This window comes from Oreochromis niloticus, linkage group LG12 (genome assembly GCF_001858045.2).
Source record: "Oreochromis niloticus isolate F11D_XX linkage group LG12, O_niloticus_UMD_NMBU, whole genome shotgun sequence".
Taxonomy (NCBI): domain Eukaryota; kingdom Metazoa; phylum Chordata; class Actinopteri; order Cichliformes; family Cichlidae; genus Oreochromis; species Oreochromis niloticus.
The window spans coordinates 32,700,634-32,723,157 of NC_031977.2; the positions used below are offsets into that span (position 1 = coordinate 32,700,634).

Here is a 22,524-nt window from a genome sequence, read left to right on the forward strand (position 1 = left end):
TTGACTGCAGGGAAGTGAAACATCCTAGATTGGCTCTACATTTGTTGTTCATTGTAGTTCACTTGGAATGTGTACTGCAGACTGACATCCCGGCTCGAGATTTTAGAGATCTGAAGCTGAGCAGACATTCCCAGCATTCCTGGTTAAAAGAGTTGTTTTGCTCTGCACCCATTCTCCCCCATCCCGGTACTGCCAGACAGTTTGTTGTGGAGGTGGATGCTTCTAAGATGGGTGCGGGAACCGCACCCAACTAGTTTTTCAGCGTCACTCTGAGACAGGATATTTCTAACTTTAGAGATGTTGCACAAACGGAAGAAAGCGGTCTTACATGTTTGTTTAATATGTGCGTTGAAGGACATGTCCTGGTCAAAAATGACTCCAAGGTTCCTCACAGCCTTACTGGATGCCAAGGTAATGCCATCCAGAGTAAGAGTCTGGTTAGATACCATATTTCTAAGATTTTCAGGGCTGAGTACAATAATCTCAGTTTGATCTGAATTAAGACATTCCTGCAGTAAATAATACATAATACTAATACGAATACTGCAGTAAATAAATAATACTTAATAATACAAGATATTACAAAGTTACAGAATGCAACTTTGTAATATATAAAAATTATATTTTAATAACAATAATATGTATAAAAAAACAGCTCTAACAGATGCAAATAGTGCCAGTTATAAATATCCCAGTATATTTCACAACTTAAATACATATGGTTGTTCTGAAAGGGTGTGGAGTTGGGGGAGGGGGTGTGGATATTAATGATTCTCTTGACCATAGATTTGAAGGTTTCAGTGAGTGTTGCTTTGCTGACTCATTCGTTTCCACGGTCAGACCACATCCTTTGAACACATAAAGCTGAGCATCACAGCGAGTTTCAGTGCATTCAGCGTCTGATCAAAGAGGGAAGAAGAAATGTCCTGCCTGAAGAATTTCAGTCTTCTCATCTCATGTGTGCTCCTCTTCATCATCCAGCCAGGTGAGTGATGTTTTCTACTGTAACTTAATTTACCTACTGGTAATTTTGATCTTCATGTAAATGAGCAGGTGGCACGGTGGTTAGCACTGTTGCCGCACAGCAAGAAGGTCCTGAGTTCAATTCCACCATCAGGCCAGGGTCTTTCTGTGTGGAGTTTGCATGTTCTCCCGTGTTTGCGTGGGTTCCCTCCGGGTACTCCGGCTTCCTCCCACTGTCCAAAGACATGCAGCTTGTGGGGATAGGTTAATTGGATAATCGAAATTGTCACTAGGTGTGAATGTGAGTGTGAATGGTTGTCTGTCCCTGTGTGTTGGCCCTGCGACAGACTGGCGACCTGTCCAGGGTGTACCCCGCCTCTCGCCCTATGACAGCTGGGATAGGCTCCAGCGCCCCCCGCGACCCTGAAAAGGATAAGCGGAAGCGAATGGATGGATGTAAATGAGCATAATGCAAAGTCACACTGCTGATATCCTTCAGGTGTTTGTTTCTTTCAGCTGTTCTTCATTTATGCATCTGGAGATTTTCTTTGTTTCAGGTCGTGGTTCTGAGATTATTAATGGGAAAGAAGTCAATCCACACTCACTGCCTTTCATGGCTTATGTGAGAAGTGTAACTAAATCTTTCTGTGGAGGAACATTAATCCATCCACAGTGGGTGCTGACAGCTGCCCACTGCACTGGGTAAGAATCTGAGGCCTTATTTTCCTCAATTTTGAAAATAATGCAGTGTTTATTTTTAACAGACTATCATTCCTTCAGTAACTACCCAGATGTCTCTACCCTCACCTGTGGTCACGAGCTCTGGGTAGTTACTGAAAGAATGAGATCAGGGACAGAGCAGCAGAAATGTGCTTTCTGTGAACCATGACTGGCCTCTCCTGTAGAGAAATCATTCATTCAGTCATTGGAGAGAAGCTCAGCTGCTACTCCTCCACATTCAAAGGATCCAGGTGAGGTGGTTCGGGTATCTGGCAAGGATGCATCACAGGTTAGGTCACATGCAGGTCAAATAATACACACTGCTATAATTATGCATGCAAAGCTAATTACATTGAATGGAGAAGATGAATATTTAAAGTTAATTTTCCACTCTCTTGTAAGCACAATATCTTTACAGAGGTGTTCTAGAAAGTTTTATTTAAGATGGAATAACAAGCAACACAGAAGGCACAGCTACATACACATCAAACTAGTGATGCGCGAATCACCAACGAATCGTTCAATACTCGAGAATCACTTTACTGACTCATGAATCATGATTCACAAGCCCGACTGACTCACTGACTCATCCCTGTTGCTGTTAGCAGCAATATATCTAGCTTATAATTAAAATTGTGGAGAAAAACACAACATCCAGTATCTTAAAAAAATTTCTGCTCTGGACTGGAAGAAAAAACCCTGAGTAGAAGCTCACATCAAGACAATAGCTCCTCGGTTCACAGTAGCATCGCTCTGCTAACATGCTAACAGCACATTTGAGCTACTCACCCCCTCCTTTCCTGTGCTGAATCATAGAGCAAGTGAATAGACCCTGTGAACGAGAAAATGCTAACTTCCTGGTTTGAGACCTGGGGTCCGTTCTTCGTACCTCGCTTACTACATCCAAGATCAAATGACACATCTAAGATCAAATCATCGCGCTAACTTTGAGCTCGCTAATCCGGTTCTCCGAACACACCTGTTGTTGACGATTAGTATAGCTGGATGAAGTAATCTGAAATCACTGGGTGGCTTAAAAGGGGCTACGCATCGATAGTAGAAACATTGATCGGCAACCCTTTGATTGGTCGGCGAAAATGTCGAAGGAGCGCGCTCAGTATTTTTCGGCAGCAGAGCAAGAACTCTTGATTGAAGGATTTCAGGAGTTTCAGAGTTTAATTAAAACGCAAGGGAACACTGCAAAGGCTGCAAAAGCAAGGAGAGAGGGCTGGCAGAAAGTTGCTGACAAATTAAACTCGTAAGTAATTTAACATATTATATTACATTATATCCTCTTTCACATTAGAACCACAACAGGACCCACTTGAACATGGGAACAAGTAAAAGTGAAATATAAGAATATTCTACAGAATGGTAATATTTATCACTTATATTGCTTTTAGTCTCTTGAAAAGAGACCCTGAAATAATCTGTTTGTTTGTTTATAACAGCAACCAAGAAAAGGGTAGAGCAAATAAAGACAGGTGGTGGTCCTGCACCCCCTCGTCACACCCCGGCAGAGGAGCTGGCCCTAGGGTTGCCACCAGACCCATTGTTGAGGGCATCCCTGGGGGCAGCTCTTCCTTAGACCAGCAGCCGGGGTGCAGTAGCAGCAGCACCTTCATAACTGGTAAATGAGCTCATAATTCTATTTGTACAATGTAAAATATTTGGTTGTTGCCTTAATTAAAATGCTTTTTGTACTGTGACATTTATTGACATTGTGGGGTTTTTTGGTGTGTAGTTTCACATAACACTCCATCACTTTTACCTGTTCCCATGCAAGGGGTGGCTGAAGCATGCACAGTAAGTTGGGAGATATATATATATATATATATTTATTTTTTTTTTATTATTTATCGCTTTTATAGCCGTGGTCTCTCATCTTGATTGCACGTAGTAATTTACTATTACTACTCTAAAATATGAATTACATCTGAAATAATCAAATACATGAAATAGAATGATTAATAGTACATTTCCCTTTTTTTAGGAAATGACCTGTATGTATCTGTATGAAATCAATAAAAGAATCAAATACTGCATTATCTTTAGTTACATTGATAATATTTATTTATGGAAAAACAGTGGAGAAATATCGCTGTTGCTGTCGTATAAATGAAGCGGACATACCTGAGTGGCCGCGATCTAATCCTGTTTACATAAAGTAAGCCTGCTCCCAAGCAGGTTTACGCTTACGGATCTGTTGCTATGACAGCAAGTCCCGGATGAGCTTCGGAGAACCGAACGATCCAAGATCACATCTTGATGCATTCTCAATCATCCAGGAAAGTGTGGGAGAAACGCTACGTCCAGATGAACAGATTCAACTTTTGGAGATCCAAGATCACGCGAAATTGTCAACAATCAAATCCAGCTAACTTACTTAGCGAGGTATGAAGAACGCACCTCAGATGTGGGGTTGTACATTTCCGGTAGCTCTACTTTGCGGTCAATCCCTACTGCGAAGATATGCTCCAAAATCATGTCCAAAACTCAAAAACGGAAAGATTGCGTTAAGTTACAAAGAGCAGAAGGTGGGAACACTCACCACTGCTGTGTCATAAAAAATCTAATGATCAATTTTGACGTTTAAAGAGTTTATATCACTCAACACAAGCAGACCTGCATTACAGAATCAGAAGACACATCGTCCACATTCAGAAGCACATCTCTGTACAGTGACTGGTCTTATGATTTAAACAGGCAAATGTTCAGCATTCGTGAAAGGTGTCTACTTCCGGTCGAAGCGTTTTACGATAGTTACGGGTCAGAGTATCTGTTAAGATGTTAAGGATAATAAGTATCTCTTAAAATGTTTCCGATAATGAAATATTTAATATAATGTAGACAAAAACAAAAAAAATAAAAAGATAGTTACGGATCAGGACTCCTCGATCCTTACTGCGCATGTGCAAAGTCGGACCGTACAAATCGGGTCTACGCGATCCGTACCGCGCATGTGCAGGGGTTTTCTTCTTCTTCTGTTCGTTTAATGGCAGTTTACCCCCAGTGTTCGAGGATACCGCCCCTGCTGACGGAGCGAACGAACCCTATTGTAAACTGAATTACTGTCATTTCAAACGTGTGTTAAATTTGATTTAGGGATAGTCGAGTGTGTTTATGCTTGTCTGTGTGGAGAGGATTGATTGGAATAGTGATGATGATGTCCACTATCACTGTCAGTTGTCAGTAAACACTTCATCTGGCTGATGAATCTTCACGTGACATATTACAAAGTCTGTATTATTAACTCTGTAATTTGGCGCCATTCTTCTTATTTTACGGCGCTGTTGTTCAATCGGGGAACGCTCTCTGTAGAGGAGAAAAGCATGAATTTGTTTGTATACGGATTATCCATTGTTTAAATGTCCCAGGCAGTCGAAAATGAGGCACAGCTGTTGAGAAATGCTAGGAGCTAAGTAGGCGCTAACCGTGTCATTCAAATACAAACTGCCACAATGTTGGCAAAGACAGGAAGTGACGTAAGATTTGCGCATGCGGGGTACCGATCGGGTTTCCGGTACGGATCGGGTAGTAACAGTGCACATACGTCGTGTCCAAATTCATGGGCTGCATCCTCCTGAGGACCCAGCCTTCGCGGTCTACGTGGTCCGGGTCCTCAGAAGGTCGGGTAGGCCGGAAGTAAACGGCTGTGAAATTGGACGGTCTAGCCTTCTGATTAGCGTCACCGCTGTTTCGGTGGAGTTTAATAAAGTCGGCCGTCTGCTCCTTGCTATCTAAAATATAGCAGGACACTGGCGTAAATTCTCGACCGTCTCACTTCTGTTTAATCAGTTTTCTGTTTGTCTAAGTGACTCATATATTACGTTTAACCCGAGTAACGAAAGTCCGCTGTGATCTGAATATGATGTGCCGGCAGTTGTGCCGTTCTCGGCGAGCTCCCGGCTAGCTATCGAGCTGGTGGGTATGGAACGCCAGGACTGCCATAATGAATTACTTAAATACACCATTAAATAATTAATTAAATGTGGCAATAATTAATTAAAATTGGAATTAATTAATTAAATACATAGTTATGACACATGTAATTAATTAATTATTGCCACATTTAATTAATTATTTATGTATTTCACATTTTAATTAATTATTGACACATTGAATTAATTATTTAATGATATATTTATTTATTTCATTTTGGCAGTCCTGGCGCCTGGCTCTCATCATGAATTAATTTTATCTGTCAGCCTCACCCATCAAACCTAGGGGGCGGGGTTAACGCTGCCCATGCAGCTTCTCTAACATTTGATTGGTTGCCGTGCAAAGTAAGTCAAAACAGGTCGATCCTAGATAATCGATTGCGTCTGTAGACTTGAGGCAGTCAGGTGTCCCAGAATGCATTTCAAATCACAGGCAGCAATGGTGGTGGTGTAGTTTTAAAATACCCCGTTTTTCTGTCACCAACTACACGCAAATGTCGCGCCGTAATCTTCACGTCTGGTCAGGTTGTCAACATAGAACATGTTTGCAAAAGTGCTCAGATGTTTTCAGAGATTTCACTGCTCTGCTAACAGTCAGCATGCAGAGTGCACCGAGGGGGTTACGTCAACCGGTTTGTTTACATATTCCACTTTCCGTGTTCCACATGTTGCATTCGCATATTATCATTTTCACCGAACGTCTCTTTCCGCCTGGTCTTGTGTCTCTGTGCTTCTGTAACATAAAGAACGAGCTGACATTTTTCTCACGAAACCAGCGATCAGCTCAGCAGGCCCTCAGTTTACCTGCATGCGTCCTCCTCACCTGTCAGCTGTTTAAAGTTTATATTCAAGATGGCGGCGCGAGCAGTCGCAGCGGCCCGGCGCTCTCCTCAACTTAGCGGTTTTCTTTTTATTTTGTGTATTTTTGTTTCACTTTTACTCCGATATGCAGGAGCACATATGCAGTACAGTAAAGCTGAACTGCTTGCGGTTCTAAACCACAAAAACCTCCACACCTTTGCTGACAATGACTGGGACTCAATTCCCCCTGAGATCCGGAGGGTCACCGACTCTAATTTCACCATACCACCGCTGAAGTGGCGTAGGCGACGGAGGCACAGGAAACAGAAGAGAGGGAAGAGAGCGGGGCTGAAGGCTAGGCTACGTGCTAACCCACACGGACCGGCTATTCCGAGCCTCTTCCTCACCAACTCACGGTCACTTAATAACAAGATGGACGAGCTACGACTGCGGATCACCTCACGCTGTCTGGATTACTGTGTTATGATCATCACAGAGACTTGGCTGGACTCTTTTACCCCAGACACTGCCATTGAGCTAGCGGGCCACGCTACGTTCAGAGCGGACAGGAACAAAGAGTCCGGTAAGAAACGCGGGGGAGGTCTGCTAGTGTTTGTAAACAATAACTGGTGCACCAACAACACAGTTAAAGTTGTCCACTGCTGCCCGGACATAGAATACATGATGGTTCAGTGTAGACCTTTCTACTTGCCGAGAGAGCTCACAGCGATCACAATAATAGCAGTTTATGTGCCGCCGCAAGCTAACGCTAAGTCAGCCATGGAGCTACTCCAGCGCTCCATTAATAAACAGCTAACAACGCACCCGGACTGCGCCGTGATCGTGGCAGGAGATTTTAACCACGCAAACCTGAAATCTGTCCTGCCTGGATTCTTTAAAAACGTGAGCTTTCCGACGAGGGAAAACAACACACTAGACCAGGTCTACACCAACATCCCAGATGCTTACAAGGCCACCCCCCTGCCTCATCTCGGACTCTCTGATCATCTCTCTCTGTCCCTGATCCCTGCTTATAAACCTCTAATTCAAAGACAAAAACCATCTGAAAAATCAGTAAGAGTGTGGACCGCGGAAGCCACCACGGCCCTACAAGACTGTTTTGATAACACGAATTGGAGTGTATTTGCAGAAGGATCAGACTTGGAGGGCCACACATCTGCCGTACTCTCATACATCAGCTTCTGTACTGAGAGCGTAACAACAACAAAGACTGTTAAAGTGTTCCCGAACCAGAAGCCATGGCTCAACAGTGAGGTGAGAGCCCTACTAAGAGCACGTGACAGCGCCTTCAAATCAGGAGACCAACAAGTCTACAAAGAGGCACGCCAATCTCTGGTTAAAGGCATAAAAGAAGCCAAGCGCAAATACAAACAGCGCATCGAGGAACACTTTAACACAAAGAACTCCAGAGACATGTGGCAGGGGATCAAGACACTCACTGGCTACAAAGACAGTTGCACACAAACCAACTCCCCAGACATCACCTTACCTGACACCCTAAACCATTTCTTCGCCCGCTTTGACCAAGAAAACAGGGACACCATCACCCATCCTGCCATTACAGAGAGGGACGACGCTCCCATCCAGCTGGAGCAGCACCAGGTCAGAGCCACACTGCGCAGAGTCAACGCGAGGAAAGCAGCTGGTCCTGACGGTGTAGCCGGTAGAGTGCTTAAAGCATGTGCAGACCAACTAGCAGAGGTTTTCACCACCATCTTCAACCTCTCACTGCTACAGTCTGTAGTACCATCCTGCCTTAAGTCAGCCACCATCGTTCCAGTGCCCAAGAAGAACACAGTGAGCTGCTTGAATGACTATCGTCCAGTTGCTTTAACACCCATAATTGCCAAATGTTTCGAACAGCTCATCATGTCACACATTAAAGCTGCCATCCCTGCAAACCTCGATCCACACCAGTTTGCATACAGGGCAAACAGGTCGACAGAGGACGCCATAATAACAGCTCTTCACACAGCCCTCACACACCTGGACTGTAGTAACACCTATGTGAGAATGCTGTTTGTGGACTTCAGCTCTGCCTTCAATACAGTTCAACCCCACAAACTGGTTAATAAACTAAGCAACTTAGGACTCAGCAGCTCACTGTGCAGCTGGATACTGGACTTCCTGAGCAACAGACCCCAGAACGTAAGAATGGGAGAGCACACCTCCTCCACCCTCATTCTGAATGTGGGTGTCCCACAGGGGTGTGTCCTCAGTCCCCTCCTATACTCACTTTTCACCCATGACTGTTCACCTATCCACACCAGTAACACCATTATAAAATTTGCTGATGACACCACTGTCATAGGACTGATCGACAACAACAATGATTCAGCGTACAGAGAGGAGGTTCAGCATCTGAAGCAATGGTGTGACGACAACAACCTGCATCTGAACACAGCCAAGACCAAGGAGATGGTAATCGACTTCAGAAGAACAAAGCGATCTGAGCACTCTACCCTCTACATTGATGGGGAGGAGGTAGAAAGGGTAGAAAGCTTCAAGTTTCTCGGAGTCCACATCTCGGCCGACCTTACCTGGTCCACAAACATCTCCCACCAGGTAGGGAAAGCACAACAAAGGCTGTACTTCCTCAGGAAACTACGTCAGGCTCAATTACCCCAAAGACTGCTAGTAAACTTCTACCGCTCCACCATTGAGAGCCTTCTGACTTACTGCTGCACACTCTGGTTCAACTGCTGCACTGCGGAGGACAAGAGGAAACTGCAGCGGGTGGTGAGGGCAGCAGAGCGGGCAATCGGCACCTCACTAACTCCCCTCAGAGACATCTATACTGGCAGACTTCAGCAGAAAGCCAGCATCATCATTAAAGACCCCTCACACCCTGGACACTCACTTTTTTCCCCCCTTCCCTCTGGTAAACGCTACAGGTCCATCAGGTCGAAGACAAACAGACTCAACAGAAGTTTTTACCCACAGGCTGTCAAACATGCCCTACCTCCACCCTGATTGGAGGATAACTGCACTGCCAACACTCATGGACATTACACCTTAATTATAAATGGTATTTCTGTTTATACTTCAATGCAACCAACACCCCTACCTCTTTAAACTGTATTTATTATAACATTATTTAGTATAGTTCCAACAGCACCCCCCACCCCACTCAATGTGCAATATCACTGATCACACTGCACCTCTCAATGCACCTGCTAGTTAGATGGCATGTATGTGTATGTATATAGATGTAAGTGTGTATGTGGAAATATGTGTGTGTATGCATGTACGGATGCAAATATGTATATATACATATATGTATGTATGTGCGTGTATGTTTGCAGGTGTATGTATAACTTGTACATATCTTTCTTGTGTAAATGTAAATTTGTCATTGTGTAAATACTTACGCTATTGTGTACTTCACACACATGGAGAGATGCCAAACTGCCTTTCACTGTTCTTGTAACAGTGACAATAAAAAGCTATTCTATTCTATTCTATTCTAACACCTGCTGCTAATTCAAGAAACACGCCCACGTTACCTGGTGATCGTCACAGTTTAACTGGGCAGTCGGTGCTCGATATAACGCAATGTCAGCGCATTTTTCTGCACAAGATAAGTAAAGTATAGTATTTTCCCGAGCACAGAGCTGCTGGAGCTATAGGCTATTTATAGGCAAACCCACTTTATCGGCGGCTGATGTCCAATCACCGCACACAGCTTTGAAACCTCACCTGAGTTTTAGCTCTCAGTGGTTAAACGCTGGACTTAATTCACTCAGGTTTTGTCTGTCGGGTCACGTTTACTTCGCTGTTTTATTTACAACTGAGCAAATCGGTTTGGCTGAGGTTAAAGTTACGTTTCATAACTGCATAGTTTTACAGACGTTTAATGGTTCACTGACACATGTGTTAGACTGAACTATTCGCTTTTCTTTATCTGGTGTGTTTTGGATTTAACAGTGAATTTTGAGATTAAACTGACTTTTAAAATGTTTTTATACAAAGAGGAAAGAGAAGGCGCATTTCCACCGAGAGGAGCAGAGTTTGCAACAACATGTTCATCATGAAGACTGCAACCTGGACAGAAATATTATATCATCTGTTTTTTAATAGTTATTCAACTGTATTCTAAGCACCAGCTATCTGCTAGAATTTTTAGAGTTTACTTAACTAAAAATAAATGAGGTTAACATATAATTTGTGTGATTTCTCTCTCTCTCTCTCTCTCTCTCTCTCTCTTTTCTTTTTCGGTCATGTTATGTTTAACTGTAAAAGGTTTGTTACAAACTATGAAACACATCGTGCACACTTCTGGATGTTAGAAGAAAACTAATACTGCTCATGAATGAGACTAAAGGCAGGAAGGTGTCCTTTAAAACTAAACATGTTAGTAGGACCTCCCTATTTATATCATAGTGTATGATATAGCACGTGTATTTCAGTAATAGCCTACTGATTTCAGTGCAGTGGTGAACAGTCACACAGCTCACATGGGCGTTATCTGTGATACTCCTTAACTATAATTTATCCAAGTTAACTTCAGTTAACCATTCAGACAGTTCTTTTGCAATGAAAAACATAAACACCTATGCTGCGTAATGTTTACATTATAGCTGCTTATGCAGTAACCATGGTAACCACGGACTCTGGATCGACGGAGGTCAGACAACAATTTTACATGTATGATCTTAAAACAGGACATAGCCATTATCCGTCCTGGCCTCATATCAAATGTGAACGCAGACTGAGTCTATGTTTGACGTTTGCTTTATATCTAATCTTCCTCTCAAACATTTAAACAGCAGCGAGTCTGCAGCTGAGGGAATACAAACTCAAATTGTCGGAACAGGTTCGATCGTGGATTCATTTGGTAATTTATTAAATGTATAACTGTACTGGCCTTGTAGAACCACTTTCTACTATCCAGGAGTTAAACACCTCCACACAAAAGTCACTGACGCCAGAGTGGGTTTAGACTTTGCTTTATATGGCAGGTGTGAAACTGTAACAACAAATACAGTGAATATGAGTGTCAAATTAAAATAATTACTTGAGGAGCTGCTTGACCAAGTGCTAATGCTAACACCAAACAACTGTCTACAACCATAAATTAGCACACGTAATACAGCATCTAAGTAACTGCTATTAATCAACATAAAGTGCCAAACAATAACGCATACTCACAGGGAATGCCTTTTTATCAGCCTTTCACAGCATAGATCACATTAATCAGTCGATTGTCTGAGTCTTTACACTTCCCCTGTCCGCACACAGACCATGCCTTTCTCTTAAAGGGCCAGTGCACTAACCAAACAAAACATGTACAAATTTGACAATAGTCAGAACACTCCCCGCCTGGTATCTTAGGGATACCACAACAGATATCTAAACATCACTAGATAACAGAAAAACCATTTCAGAAATGGGTCTATAATAAGTCTTAACATTTCCCTTGGAAGCAACTCTAACTTCGGCCTTTCTGATGATTCCATCTTGACTCGCAACTGTCTTTACGATTACGCCCATTGGCCACTCATTTCTTCTTGTTTGTTTGTCCTTGAGGAGAACGACATCTCCCTGTTTAATGTCAATGTTCTTGTGGTGCCACTTTTGACGAATTTGGAGGCTGTGCAGATACTCCTTGCGCCATCTGCTCCAGAAAGTGTCTGCAAGGAACTGAACCCGCTTCCAATGGCTTCTGAGCATTTCTTTGGGTCCTACATCATCACAGATGGTGGGTACAACTCCAGTCTTTTGTGTCAGCAGCATCGCCGGTGAGAGAATGTGAGGATGTTCTGGGTCTGATGATACTGGCAACAACGGTCATGCATTTAATATAGCTGTGACTTCTGCAAGAAATGTGGTCAAAATCTCATGAGTGAGCTGAACATGACCAGTTTGCAGCAGCATGTTATCAAGTATTCGCCGTGCTAAACCAATCATCCGTTCCCATACTCCCCCCATGTGGGAAGAATGGGGAGGATTGAAAACCCAGGAACACTTCTGGTCCTGTAGAAAGTGTTGCACTTTGTCTTTCTCTGGTGCATTTGTGGCCATCTCTTTGTGAGCACCAATGAAATTAGTGCCGCAGTCCGAGCGCAGTTGTTTTGCGGGTCCTCGGAGGGCGAAGAAACGCCTCAGTGCATTAATGAAACTTGAAGAGCTCATCTCCTCCACTACTTCAATGTGGACAGCCCTTGTACACAGGCACGTGAATAATATTGCCCACCGCTTTCTGTTTGCTTGTCCCCCTCTTGTTCGCCTTGTAGTTACTTCCCATGGGCCAAACATGTCCATGCCCACGTAAGAAAAGGGGGGCTCAACTTGGAGGCGATCTACGGGCAAGTCACTCATTAATTGCTCCTCAAACTTCCCTCTCAGCTTCTTGCATGTCACACATTTACTTATGACTCTGCTAATGCATCCTTTCCCTCCTACAATCCACAAGCCACTTTCTCGGACAGCGCCCTCTGTAAAATGCCTGCCTTGATGGCTTACTTTCTCATGGTGGTGGCGTACAAGGAGGGTAGTGATGTAGTGACTGCCTGGCAAGATTACAGGGTTGGTGTCTTTTACTCCCAGCCCCGCACGATTAATGCGACCACCAATTCTCAGCAGATTGTCACTTCCAATCACAGGGTTTAGTTTTACCAGCGGGCTGTTCTTAGGGAGGTTCTGTTTTTCAGAGATCCGCTTTATCTCGTCTGCATATGTTTCGAACTGCACATTTTTAATGATCATTGTCTCTGCTTGATCTAACAGTTCTGGGGTGATGGCCGTTTTACAAATGTGCCATCCTTTACAGTCTGGGTCAACGTTTGATTGTGAAAAGCACTGTGCGATGTGAATCAAGTTTGACATGGTTTTCCGAAGTGAGCACCATGTGGAGAAACGCTCCCAACGTCCTGAGCCCAAAACTTCCTTTGTTATGTTAGTGCAAAGCGTCTTTACCTCTGGGCGTACCTCTGCGTCGTTGTCTGGGTCCAGCAATTTGTAATCAGTCTGCTCTAGATGGATGTATGAAGGGCACTGGAGAAACGCTGGACCTGTGAACCATGTCGTGTGTTCTAACTCAGCAGCTGGAACTGATCGTGAGCCGTGGTCAGCAGGATTCTGGTCGGTCGTAACGAAATGCCATTGCTCTGGAGTAGTTGACTCTCTAATACGACACACACGATTGTTTACATAGACATAAAAGCGTCTGGATTGGTTGTGAATATAACCAAGAACCACCTTGCTGTCTGTATAGAAACTAGTTTTGTCTATAGGGTGATCAATCTCTTCACATATGACCTCTGCCATTTCAACTGCCATTACTGCGGCGCAGAGTTCGAGCCTAGGTACAATGAGCTCTGGCTGTGGAGCGAGTCGTGCCTTACCTAGGGCAAACCCAACCTCTGTCTTGCCATCCCCAGTGGTGACCTTGAGGTATGAAACTGCACATATTGCCTTCATGGACGCATCTGAAAAGACACAAAGTTCTACACATTTAGCCTGTGACAGTGACATTTTAGTGTAAGTGCGTGGAACATTGACTTTGCTGAGGCATTGGAGGGACTGTTGCCATTCTATCCATCTGCCTTTCAGATCCTCTGGGAGAGGTGAGTCCCACTCTGTTGTCTGTAGCGACAACTCTCTTAGAAGCAGACGTCCTCGAATGGTGACTGGGGCCAAAAACCCGAGCGGGTCAAACACACTGTTCACAGTTGAAAGGACTCCTCTTCGTGTGTATGGCTTTTCAGCGTGAGGAATGTGAAAAGTGAAATAGTCCTCCATTATATTCCACTTTACTCCAAGACTGCGCTGATCTGGGAGTTCATCCTTGAACAGGTCCAGATTTTGGAGATCCTTGGCTCGGTCTTGAGGTGAGAATGCGTCCATCACTTCAACCTTATTTGATGCTATTTTTAAGAGGCGAAGGTTTGAGTCTGCTAGCATGTCTTGTGTCCGTTTCAGGAGGTCGATAGCATCATGTTTGGTGGGAACAGACTTTAAAGCATCATCAACATAAAAATCACGCTCAATGAAATGGCGAACATCTGACCCGTATTTGGCTTCTCCTTTTTGCGCAGCCCTCCTCAAACCATATGTGGCTACAGCAGGCGAGGGGCTGTTTCCAAATACATGCACGCACATCCTGTGATCCACGAGCTCTTTCTGTGGATCATTGTCTTTGTGCCAGACAAACCTCAGTACATCCCTGCAGTCCTCGCGCACCAGGAAGCAATAGAACATCTGCTGGATATCTGCGGTTACTGCAACTGGATGTTTCCTGAATCTCACTAGCACGCCTAATAGACTGTTGTTCAGACTGGGTCCTGATAACAGCACTGTGTTGAGCGACATACCTTCAAACTGCGCGCTGGAGTCAAATACCACTCGGATTTGTGACGGCTTTTGAGGATGGTATACTCCGAAATAGGGCAGGTACCAACACTCTTTGTTCCCTTGTAATGGGGGTGCGAGCTCCGCGTGCCCATTGTCCAACATTTTCTGCATAAAGTCTATCAGGTGAGCTTTCATTTCTGGGTTTTTGTCTAGAGTTCGTTCAAGTGACTTGAGGCGACTGAGTGCGTAGCGGCGATTGTTAGGCAGCAATGCTCTGGGCTGGCGGAACGGCAATGGAGCCGCCCAGCTTTGTGACTCATCCTGGAAACACTCATTGTCCATGATATTCAGGAACTGCAGATCTTCCATGGAGGGTGCAAGCTTATTGTCATCCTTGGTCTGGCAGAAAACATTGTTTCCTATAGTTCTGTTTTGTGTTCTGTCCTTTATGTTTGAACCACCAAGTACTAAGTGTCGATTTAAAAGACTGGTGTCTGGCTTGACAGTAAAGTGGCTTTCGCACGGGGAAAAATGAGTTGGTCTTCCATCCGATAGAACGTGAGTCTTAAAGGTGGAGACTTGGGAAGGCTTATGAGTATTGCCTAAGCACACATCTCCTATTATCACCCAGCCTAAGTCCAGTCTCTGTGCGTATGGTGCATTGTGCGGACCATTGATCTGACTGCGCACTTTATGAACTCTCAAAATGTCTCTTCCAAGCAACAGCAAAATGTCTGCACCACTGTCCAAGGGTGGTATTTTGTGTGCTATGCCTTTGAGGTGACTGTGTGCGTAAGCCGCGGAGGGAGTGGGAATTTCCTCTCTTTTGTTGGGAATCATGTTGCACTCGATTAACATGGGCAGCTGAATAGCGAGGGAGCTATCGATTGCCTCTATCATATACCCAGAGGCTCTTCTGCCAGAAGTGAGACCTATGCCACTGCATGTCTGGAGGGTGTATGGCTCTGTCTTACCATTAACCTCGAACATGTCAAAAAACTCAGAGCGTGCTAGTGAAACGTTACTCTGGTCATCTAGCATGACATACATTCTCTGGCGTTTACTAGGATCGTTGGCAGGATAAACGTTAACCAGGCATATTTTTGAGCAAGATTTCCCAGAAAATCCTTCCCCACATACCTCAGTGCAACTTGAAACAACTGCAGTCTCCTGTAGCTCTTGTTTCTCCCCGCCGTGACTTGCTGGGGGCTGAAGAGCTTTGGGAAAGCGAGGAACATCTGAATGCAGAGCTGTTGGGTGCTTATCACTGTTACATTCAGAGCATTTGATTTCTGCTTGACAGTCGCGAGCTACATGTTTGTTAGAAGCGCAGCACTTGAAACAGATGTTGTGTTGCTTTAATATTGCCTTTCGTTCCTGAATTGGCTTTTCTCTGAAACTTCTGCACTGTTGTAAGGCGTGAGGTTTGTTGTGCACAGGACAACATTTGTCCGGTCCTTCCTCAGATATGGCCGTAACGTTGGTTTTATGCACTGAAACTGACCTGCGGTTGTTGCTGTAACCATCTCCAAGCTTGTCCCTTTTAACTCCAGAGTTGCAGGTTGACAGCAGATTGAAGCTTGGATCGTTGCGTGCCTTTGCTTGTGTCTGTATGAACTGTAAGAAGAACGTGAATGGAGGGAAGGTCACCTTGTGCCGCTGCTTGTAGTGTGAGCCTTCCATCATCCACTTGTCTTGTATCCCATATGGCAGCTTATCCACAATGGGAGCGACACCTCGCGCTGTATCGAGATAGGAGAGTCCATGCAAGTACCCTTCTTGTTTTGCTGCATTTATTTCCTGCAACAGATCACTCAGCTCTCTTAGTTTTTGATTGTCTCTGGGCCCTATTTTAGGAAATTGATCAAGTTTGGTGAAAAGAGCACTTTCAATGGCTTCTGGCGACCCATAGATTTCTTCTAGCCTCTCCCAGATTAGCTCTAATGCCACAGCTGGGTTTGTTATGTTTACAGCTTTAATGCGATGTGCATGCTTGGTAGATTCTGGGCCAAGTGATTTCACAAGGAGGTCGATGTGTTCAGACGCCCTAAGCTCTAGAGTGTCAATGGCGTTGATGAAAGATGACTTCCAAGATAGATAGTTCTCCGGCTTGTCATCAAACTTGGTGAGTTCAGAGGTTAACAACTGACCTCTCATTAAATATTTGGCAAGCTCATTAGAGTCCCTAGAGGAATTTGGATCTGGAGGGTAGTACTGAAAACGTCCAGCAGAGGGCGGTGTAAACCCTGGTGAGACATGGCTGAGGTGCTGCTGATAGTTAACAGAGCGTAACTGTTGTCCTTGCCTTTCAGGTGAGTAATGTCTTTGATCAGGGGGTCTGAGGGAGCCATAGTCCTTTGGTGCTGAGGGCAGTTCATCCGGTGACATGTCCGGTGGCTTAGGTCGATTTGCATACTCGCCTTTTTCTATTTTGACGTCCTTTGATTTGACTGAATCACTGCGTGCCTGATGCATATTGACATAGTCTGTAGTTCGCTCATGAGAACTCTGTGTCTCCTTTGGTAAGCTCAGGTGCTCATCACTCATGTCAAAATTTGCAACAGCAGACTCCAAGACAGCTGCTTCAGCGGCTGCGGCCTCAGCTTCACTTTCTTTTGCTAGAACATCAAGCTTTGCATCTAATTTGGCTCTTTCTATTTTAAATTCAACTTCCTTCTTTGCAAACTCAGCTCTTTTTTGGGCAGCTTCAGCTTTAGCACGGGCAGTAGCGGCGGCTAACATTACGCTTGCAGTGGAAGAGTGGCTAGATTTCTTTGACGTTGTGGATCTTACTTCATATCCTTCTTTCTCCATCTTTAAGCTGATTGAATGTGCATTTATGCTGACTTGGTGTCACTGCGTCTGTCGTGCTGGTCTGGATACAGCGTGTAACAATGCAGTCTTCATCGTCGTGTAGTGTGTCCCTTTTCACTGTACTGGCCTTGTAGAACCACTTTCTACTATCCAGGAGTTAAACAGCTCCACACAAAAGTCACTGACGCCAGAGTGGGTTTAGACTTTGCTTTATATGGCAGGTGTGAAACTGTAACAACAAATACAGTGAATATGAGTGTCAAATTAAAATAATTACTTGAGGAGCTGCTTGACCAAGTGCTAATGCTAACACCAAACAACTGTCTACAACCATAAATTAGCACACGTAATACAGCATCTAAGTAACTGCTATTAATCAACATAAAGTGCCAAACAATAACGCATACTCACAGGGAATGCCTTTTTATCAGCCTTTCACAGCATAGATCACATTAATCAGTCGATTGTCTGAGTCTTTACACTTCCCCTGTCCGCACACAGACCATGCCTTTCTCTTAAAGGGCCAGTGCACTAACCAAACAAAACATGTACAAATTTGACAATAGTCAGAACAATAACTGTTAGTCTAATCTGCTGCTGAGTCTCTTACACTGATGAAAATGCAGATAACACAGATCACGAACACCTGTTCAACCAATCACTTTCTTTCCACTTTGATCTGCGACAAACTGACGGTTCATCTCTGTTACAGTGTTGCGTTAGACTGCTATATTTTTGTGTTCTTTATGCTGTAGATTTCCACGTCTCTGGAATAGTTGGCAGTATTAAGGATGCTTTTCTGTAAAATCATATTGATATGACCCGTGACATATTCGTAGATGACAGTTTGATAGTCAGCTGTGAAACTCTGGGTTAACTCAGAGAGCTGAAGATATCGTGGAGATGCTGACCTCGCTCCGTGGTGTACAGGGCCGTTTACTCTCATGATTAATATTCACGATAAAAATATTAGCCGAACATCATTAAGTCTGTATGTGTTTCATAGAGTCGAACAACCTTTGTACAGTTAAAGCCAACAGTTACTACATGACGGAAACACCAACGTTTTCTCTTTTATACGTTTATACACAGGTCACGCTGATTACTGAACAAAAACCCAAAGATCAGCTGTTAATCGAATTTATTTGCTCTCTCTCCTCCTTAAACATGTTTTTAATGTTAGTTATAATTCAGAATTGGCGACTGAAACACGTAGGACACATACGAACATCAGGAAATAACACCCCGATAAATATAACCTCAGTAAAATAAGTCAGTGTCAGCGGGGGTTATTACAGCTGTGTACCGGGGCCTGCGCTTTGTCGGCGGTAATAACAGCTCGATTGCTTGCGAGGCAAGCGGGTCTATCCCACGCTTTGCCGTGAGACTGGGCAGACATCTCCGAAATCATCGAAGCACTTTTGCAAAGAGGCTGTATCTTGACAAACCGACCAGACATATGAAGATTAAACCACTACATTCTCGGCTAAAAAAATATTAAAACTGTATTTGGTGACACACAAACAGGGTTTTTCAAAGTTCAGTTCTGCCGGTTGTTGTGGGCTATAAACAATGGCCACCAGGCCAAAGCAATGGTTTTGAGTCGATCAGCGTTAACCCCGCCCCCTGAGTTTGATGGGTGAAGCTGACAGATAAAATTAATTCATGGTGAGAGCCAGGCGCCAGGACTGCCAAAATGAAATAAATAAATATATCATGAAATAATTAATTAAATGTGTCAATAATTAATTAAAATGTGAAATACATAAATAATTAATTAAATGTGTCAATAATTAATTAATTAAATGTGTCAATAATTAATTAAAATGTGAAATACATAAATAATTAATTAAATGTGTCAATAATTAATTAATTACATGTGTCATAACTATTTATTTAATTAATTAATTCCAATTTTAATTAATTATTGCCACATTTAATTAATTATTTAATGGTGTATTTAAGTAATTCATTATGGCAGTCCTGGCGTTCCATAGGTGGGTAGCAGGCATCTCCGAAAACGTCGAAGCACTTTTGCAAATGTGCAATATGTTGATAAACCGAGCAGATATTTGATATTTACACAGCGACTATCCACCTGAAAATATGTTAAAAGTTTATTTTTTGACCCAGAAACATTAGTAAGAGTAATTTTAAAAGCTTAGTAGCGGCGCCATTGTTGGAAACTGGAGTTTGGCTGGGCCGCGCTATGAATTCTGGGATATGGTAGGCCACGAGGGACACACCCGACCCATCCTTCAAATTCGGGGAAAAGGAGGACGCATTTGTCGGCTGCATTCGGAGGAGTGTACGTTCCCTTTAGAAAAAATGTTTGCTCTTTTTTTGCTCTATAAAATAGTTGTTTTCTTTTAGAATCACTCATCTTAGCAGTAGGATGTACATGAAAATAGAAACAAATTAACTTTGAGTGAAAATGTACATTTTTTGCACTCTCTGGTCAACTGACTCAGTGAATCAAATGACTCAAAAAACCCGATTCACTTTGGTGAGTGACTCATTAAAACTCGATTCAGTAAAAATGATCAAATTTACCATCACTACATCAAACATTTTGTACATTTCTTCATCTAAAACATTTTATGTACATTTTAATTTCTTCATTCAGCTTGAAGAAAACATGCAGATTCACCTAAAGCTCAATAACAGCCATAACTCAGCCATATGTAATAATACACAATAATAAGGAAGCATGATTATTGTTTTAGAAGCTGCTGACCTGTTAACCTTTTAAATATGTAAACTTTCATCACCAGATTGTTTTTTTTTCTTTTACAGGAGTTATCAGGTGATGCTGGGAGCCCACTCCATAACAAAAAACGAAAGTTCCAAGCAACTCCGAGTCGTTGAGAAAAGTTTTCCTCATCCTGACTACTGTTGTGCAAAGCACGACAATGACCTCATGTTGCTGAAGGTAAGGTGAAAAATCAGGGTCTGATACCAAATGATGTAAATGGACTGCTTCTTATTTAGCACCTTTCTACTCTACCTGGGCACTCAGAGTGTTACACAACATGACTTATTCACCCAAACACATCTTTCTGTGCTTAAGTGCTTTCTGTGTAACACTGACACACACACACTCTAACTTATGCATCGGAGAGCATCGTGGGGTTCAGTATTTGCCAACGGATTTCTGACATGCAGACTGGAAAGACCAGGGATCAAACACCAAACCATCCGATTCGTAGATAACCTGCTGTACCTCCTACAGCCAAGTCAGGTTTTGCTTACTTAACTAAATTCTAAAATGTATTTCCATGTGTGTATAGACATGTTTCAACACATCACTGCACATATTGCATTTTTCCAAGCAAAATATTATAAATAAATGAGTGGTCATTCAAGCCTAACTTTTTTTTATCAGCTTAACAAACCGGTGTTGAAAACCAGAACAGTGCAGTGGCTCGAGTTTGGCGACACTGTGAGAGACCCGGCAGCTGGCAGCATGTGTCTGGTGGCTGGATGGGGAGTAACTGAAAACAGCCAAACATCAGACGTCCTCATGTCTGTCAATGTGACTGTGGTGGACAGACAGACGTGCAACTCTTGTGTTTATTATAACCACGACCCTGTTATCACCAAAGACATGATATGTGCTGGTTCAGATGGTACAAACGTCGCTGATACCTGTCGAGTACGTATGAAGAATCCATGTATTTTTCCTCGTTTGAGGTAAATGTTCATTCAGCTCAACACCTGTGAGTCAAAGAAACACTGTGTGTTTGTTCTTGCTGCAGGGGGATTCAGGAGGGCCGCTGTTGTGCGATGGAGCGCTGGTTGGAGTCACTTCTTTTGGAGAGGGTTGTGGTACCATTAAAAAACCTGGAGTCTACTCGTTTGTCTCAGAGAGACAGCTGTCCTGGATCAAAACTACGATGAATTATTTCTAAATGTCATGAAACCACAGACATCAGGCAGCATGATTTGATGTTATATCTGTCAGTGTTATTCAGTTTATCATTTTACTGTTCCTCTTACAGTTTATGAGTTTTTTGTTTCTGCCAGCTTGCTATACTTTTTTTTAAAAAATAGATTCTGCACTTGGTTAGTCCACCACATGAAATTTTACCATCTTTCACCACACAAACCAGACAGAAACATGGTTATATCTAATCATCATTCTTCCAAATAATTTAAAGAATTCCCAAACACGAGTGCTCCTGGTTGTTGCAGATGAGTGCAGCTGCAGTAAAACCAGGGAGAAGCTATTTTTATGTACACTCAAAACCCATGAATGTAAAATAAAACAGAGAGATTATTCAGACTGTCAAACAGATTCAACGGCTCATATACAACCAACTGAACCTGAAAATGAGGCCTGTGGACAGGATTGTTGAAAAAGACAAATAAAACTTGTTTCCTTCATTTCGCACTATGACTCTGTTGCTTCAAAACCAAAAAAACAAACATATTTTTTTGCTGCTTTTTCTACTTTCTAATAAAGCTGGAGGCATGAATAAAAAATACACATTTGCTCTATTTTTCTTTGATTGTACTGCAGTTTCAAACTGTTCCTCTCAAAGTAGCATCGTTAATATAATGACTTTACAGTTAGAAACATTTTCACTGCTTGTTTCTACTCTTTTGATCAGCTGTAGATTTTCTCGTACAAAGGTTTTCTTCAGAAGAAATTAACACAGAGAAAATTCACTTACGGGAAACAAAGGAACATGAGAAATACACAACTGACAGCTTCACATGTTGAGGATCTCCTCTTCCTTAGGATTCAGTGACATGATCTTCACACATTCACCTCCATCAACACTGTGTCTTTTGTCATTGATTACTTCCACAAATCCTGATTCATTTCTTTCTTTATGCTAAATTGGCTGAAAGTATCAGTCATATACACGTCTGCACCCAGTGTCCTCCACGTGGTTATTTATGATAATTTGACAACATTTGAAACAATATCAGCACTCGATCAACAGTTTCCTCGTGTCTGTTG

General features: G+C 43.0%; 1 protein-coding gene across 2 annotated transcripts; it reads left to right on the forward strand.

Moving 5' to 3' along the window:
- Positions 1 to 789: 789 nt before the first annotated feature.
- Positions 790 to 21,923, forward strand: LOC100690457 (granzyme K-like). Of its 2 annotated transcripts, XM_019366204.2 has the most exons (5): positions 790 to 985; positions 1,521 to 1,665; positions 20,352 to 20,487; positions 20,941 to 21,210; positions 21,314 to 21,923. In XM_019366204.2, exons 1-5 carry the CDS (start codon positions 922 to 924, stop codon positions 21,464 to 21,466), a joined length of 768 nt encoding a protein of 255 aa, XP_019221749.1. In that variant the 5' UTR covers positions 790 to 921; the 3' UTR covers positions 21,467 to 21,923. The 2 variants fall into 2 exon arrangements, with proteins under 2 accessions (XP_019221749.1, XP_025752950.1); XM_025897165.1 differs by lacking the exons at positions 790 to 985; positions 1,521 to 1,665 and adding an exon at positions 10,676 to 11,093.
- The last annotated feature ends 601 nt before the right edge of the window (positions 21,924 to 22,524 follow it).

Excerpts from the sequence above, each read along its gene's own strand:
- LOC100690457 (XM_019366204.2), top strand. The coding sequence starts at position 922 with ATGTCCTGCCTGAAGAATTTCAGTCTTCTCATCTCATGTGTGCTCCTC. Across the intron at positions 986-1,520 it reads CCTCTTCATCATCCAGCCAG|GTCGTGGTTCTGAGATTATT; the intron begins GTGAGTGATGTT and ends TCTTTGTTTCAG. Across the intron at positions 1,666-20,351 it reads ACAGCTGCCCACTGCACTGG|GAGTTATCAGGTGATGCTGG; the intron begins GTAAGAATCTGA and ends TTTCTTTTACAG.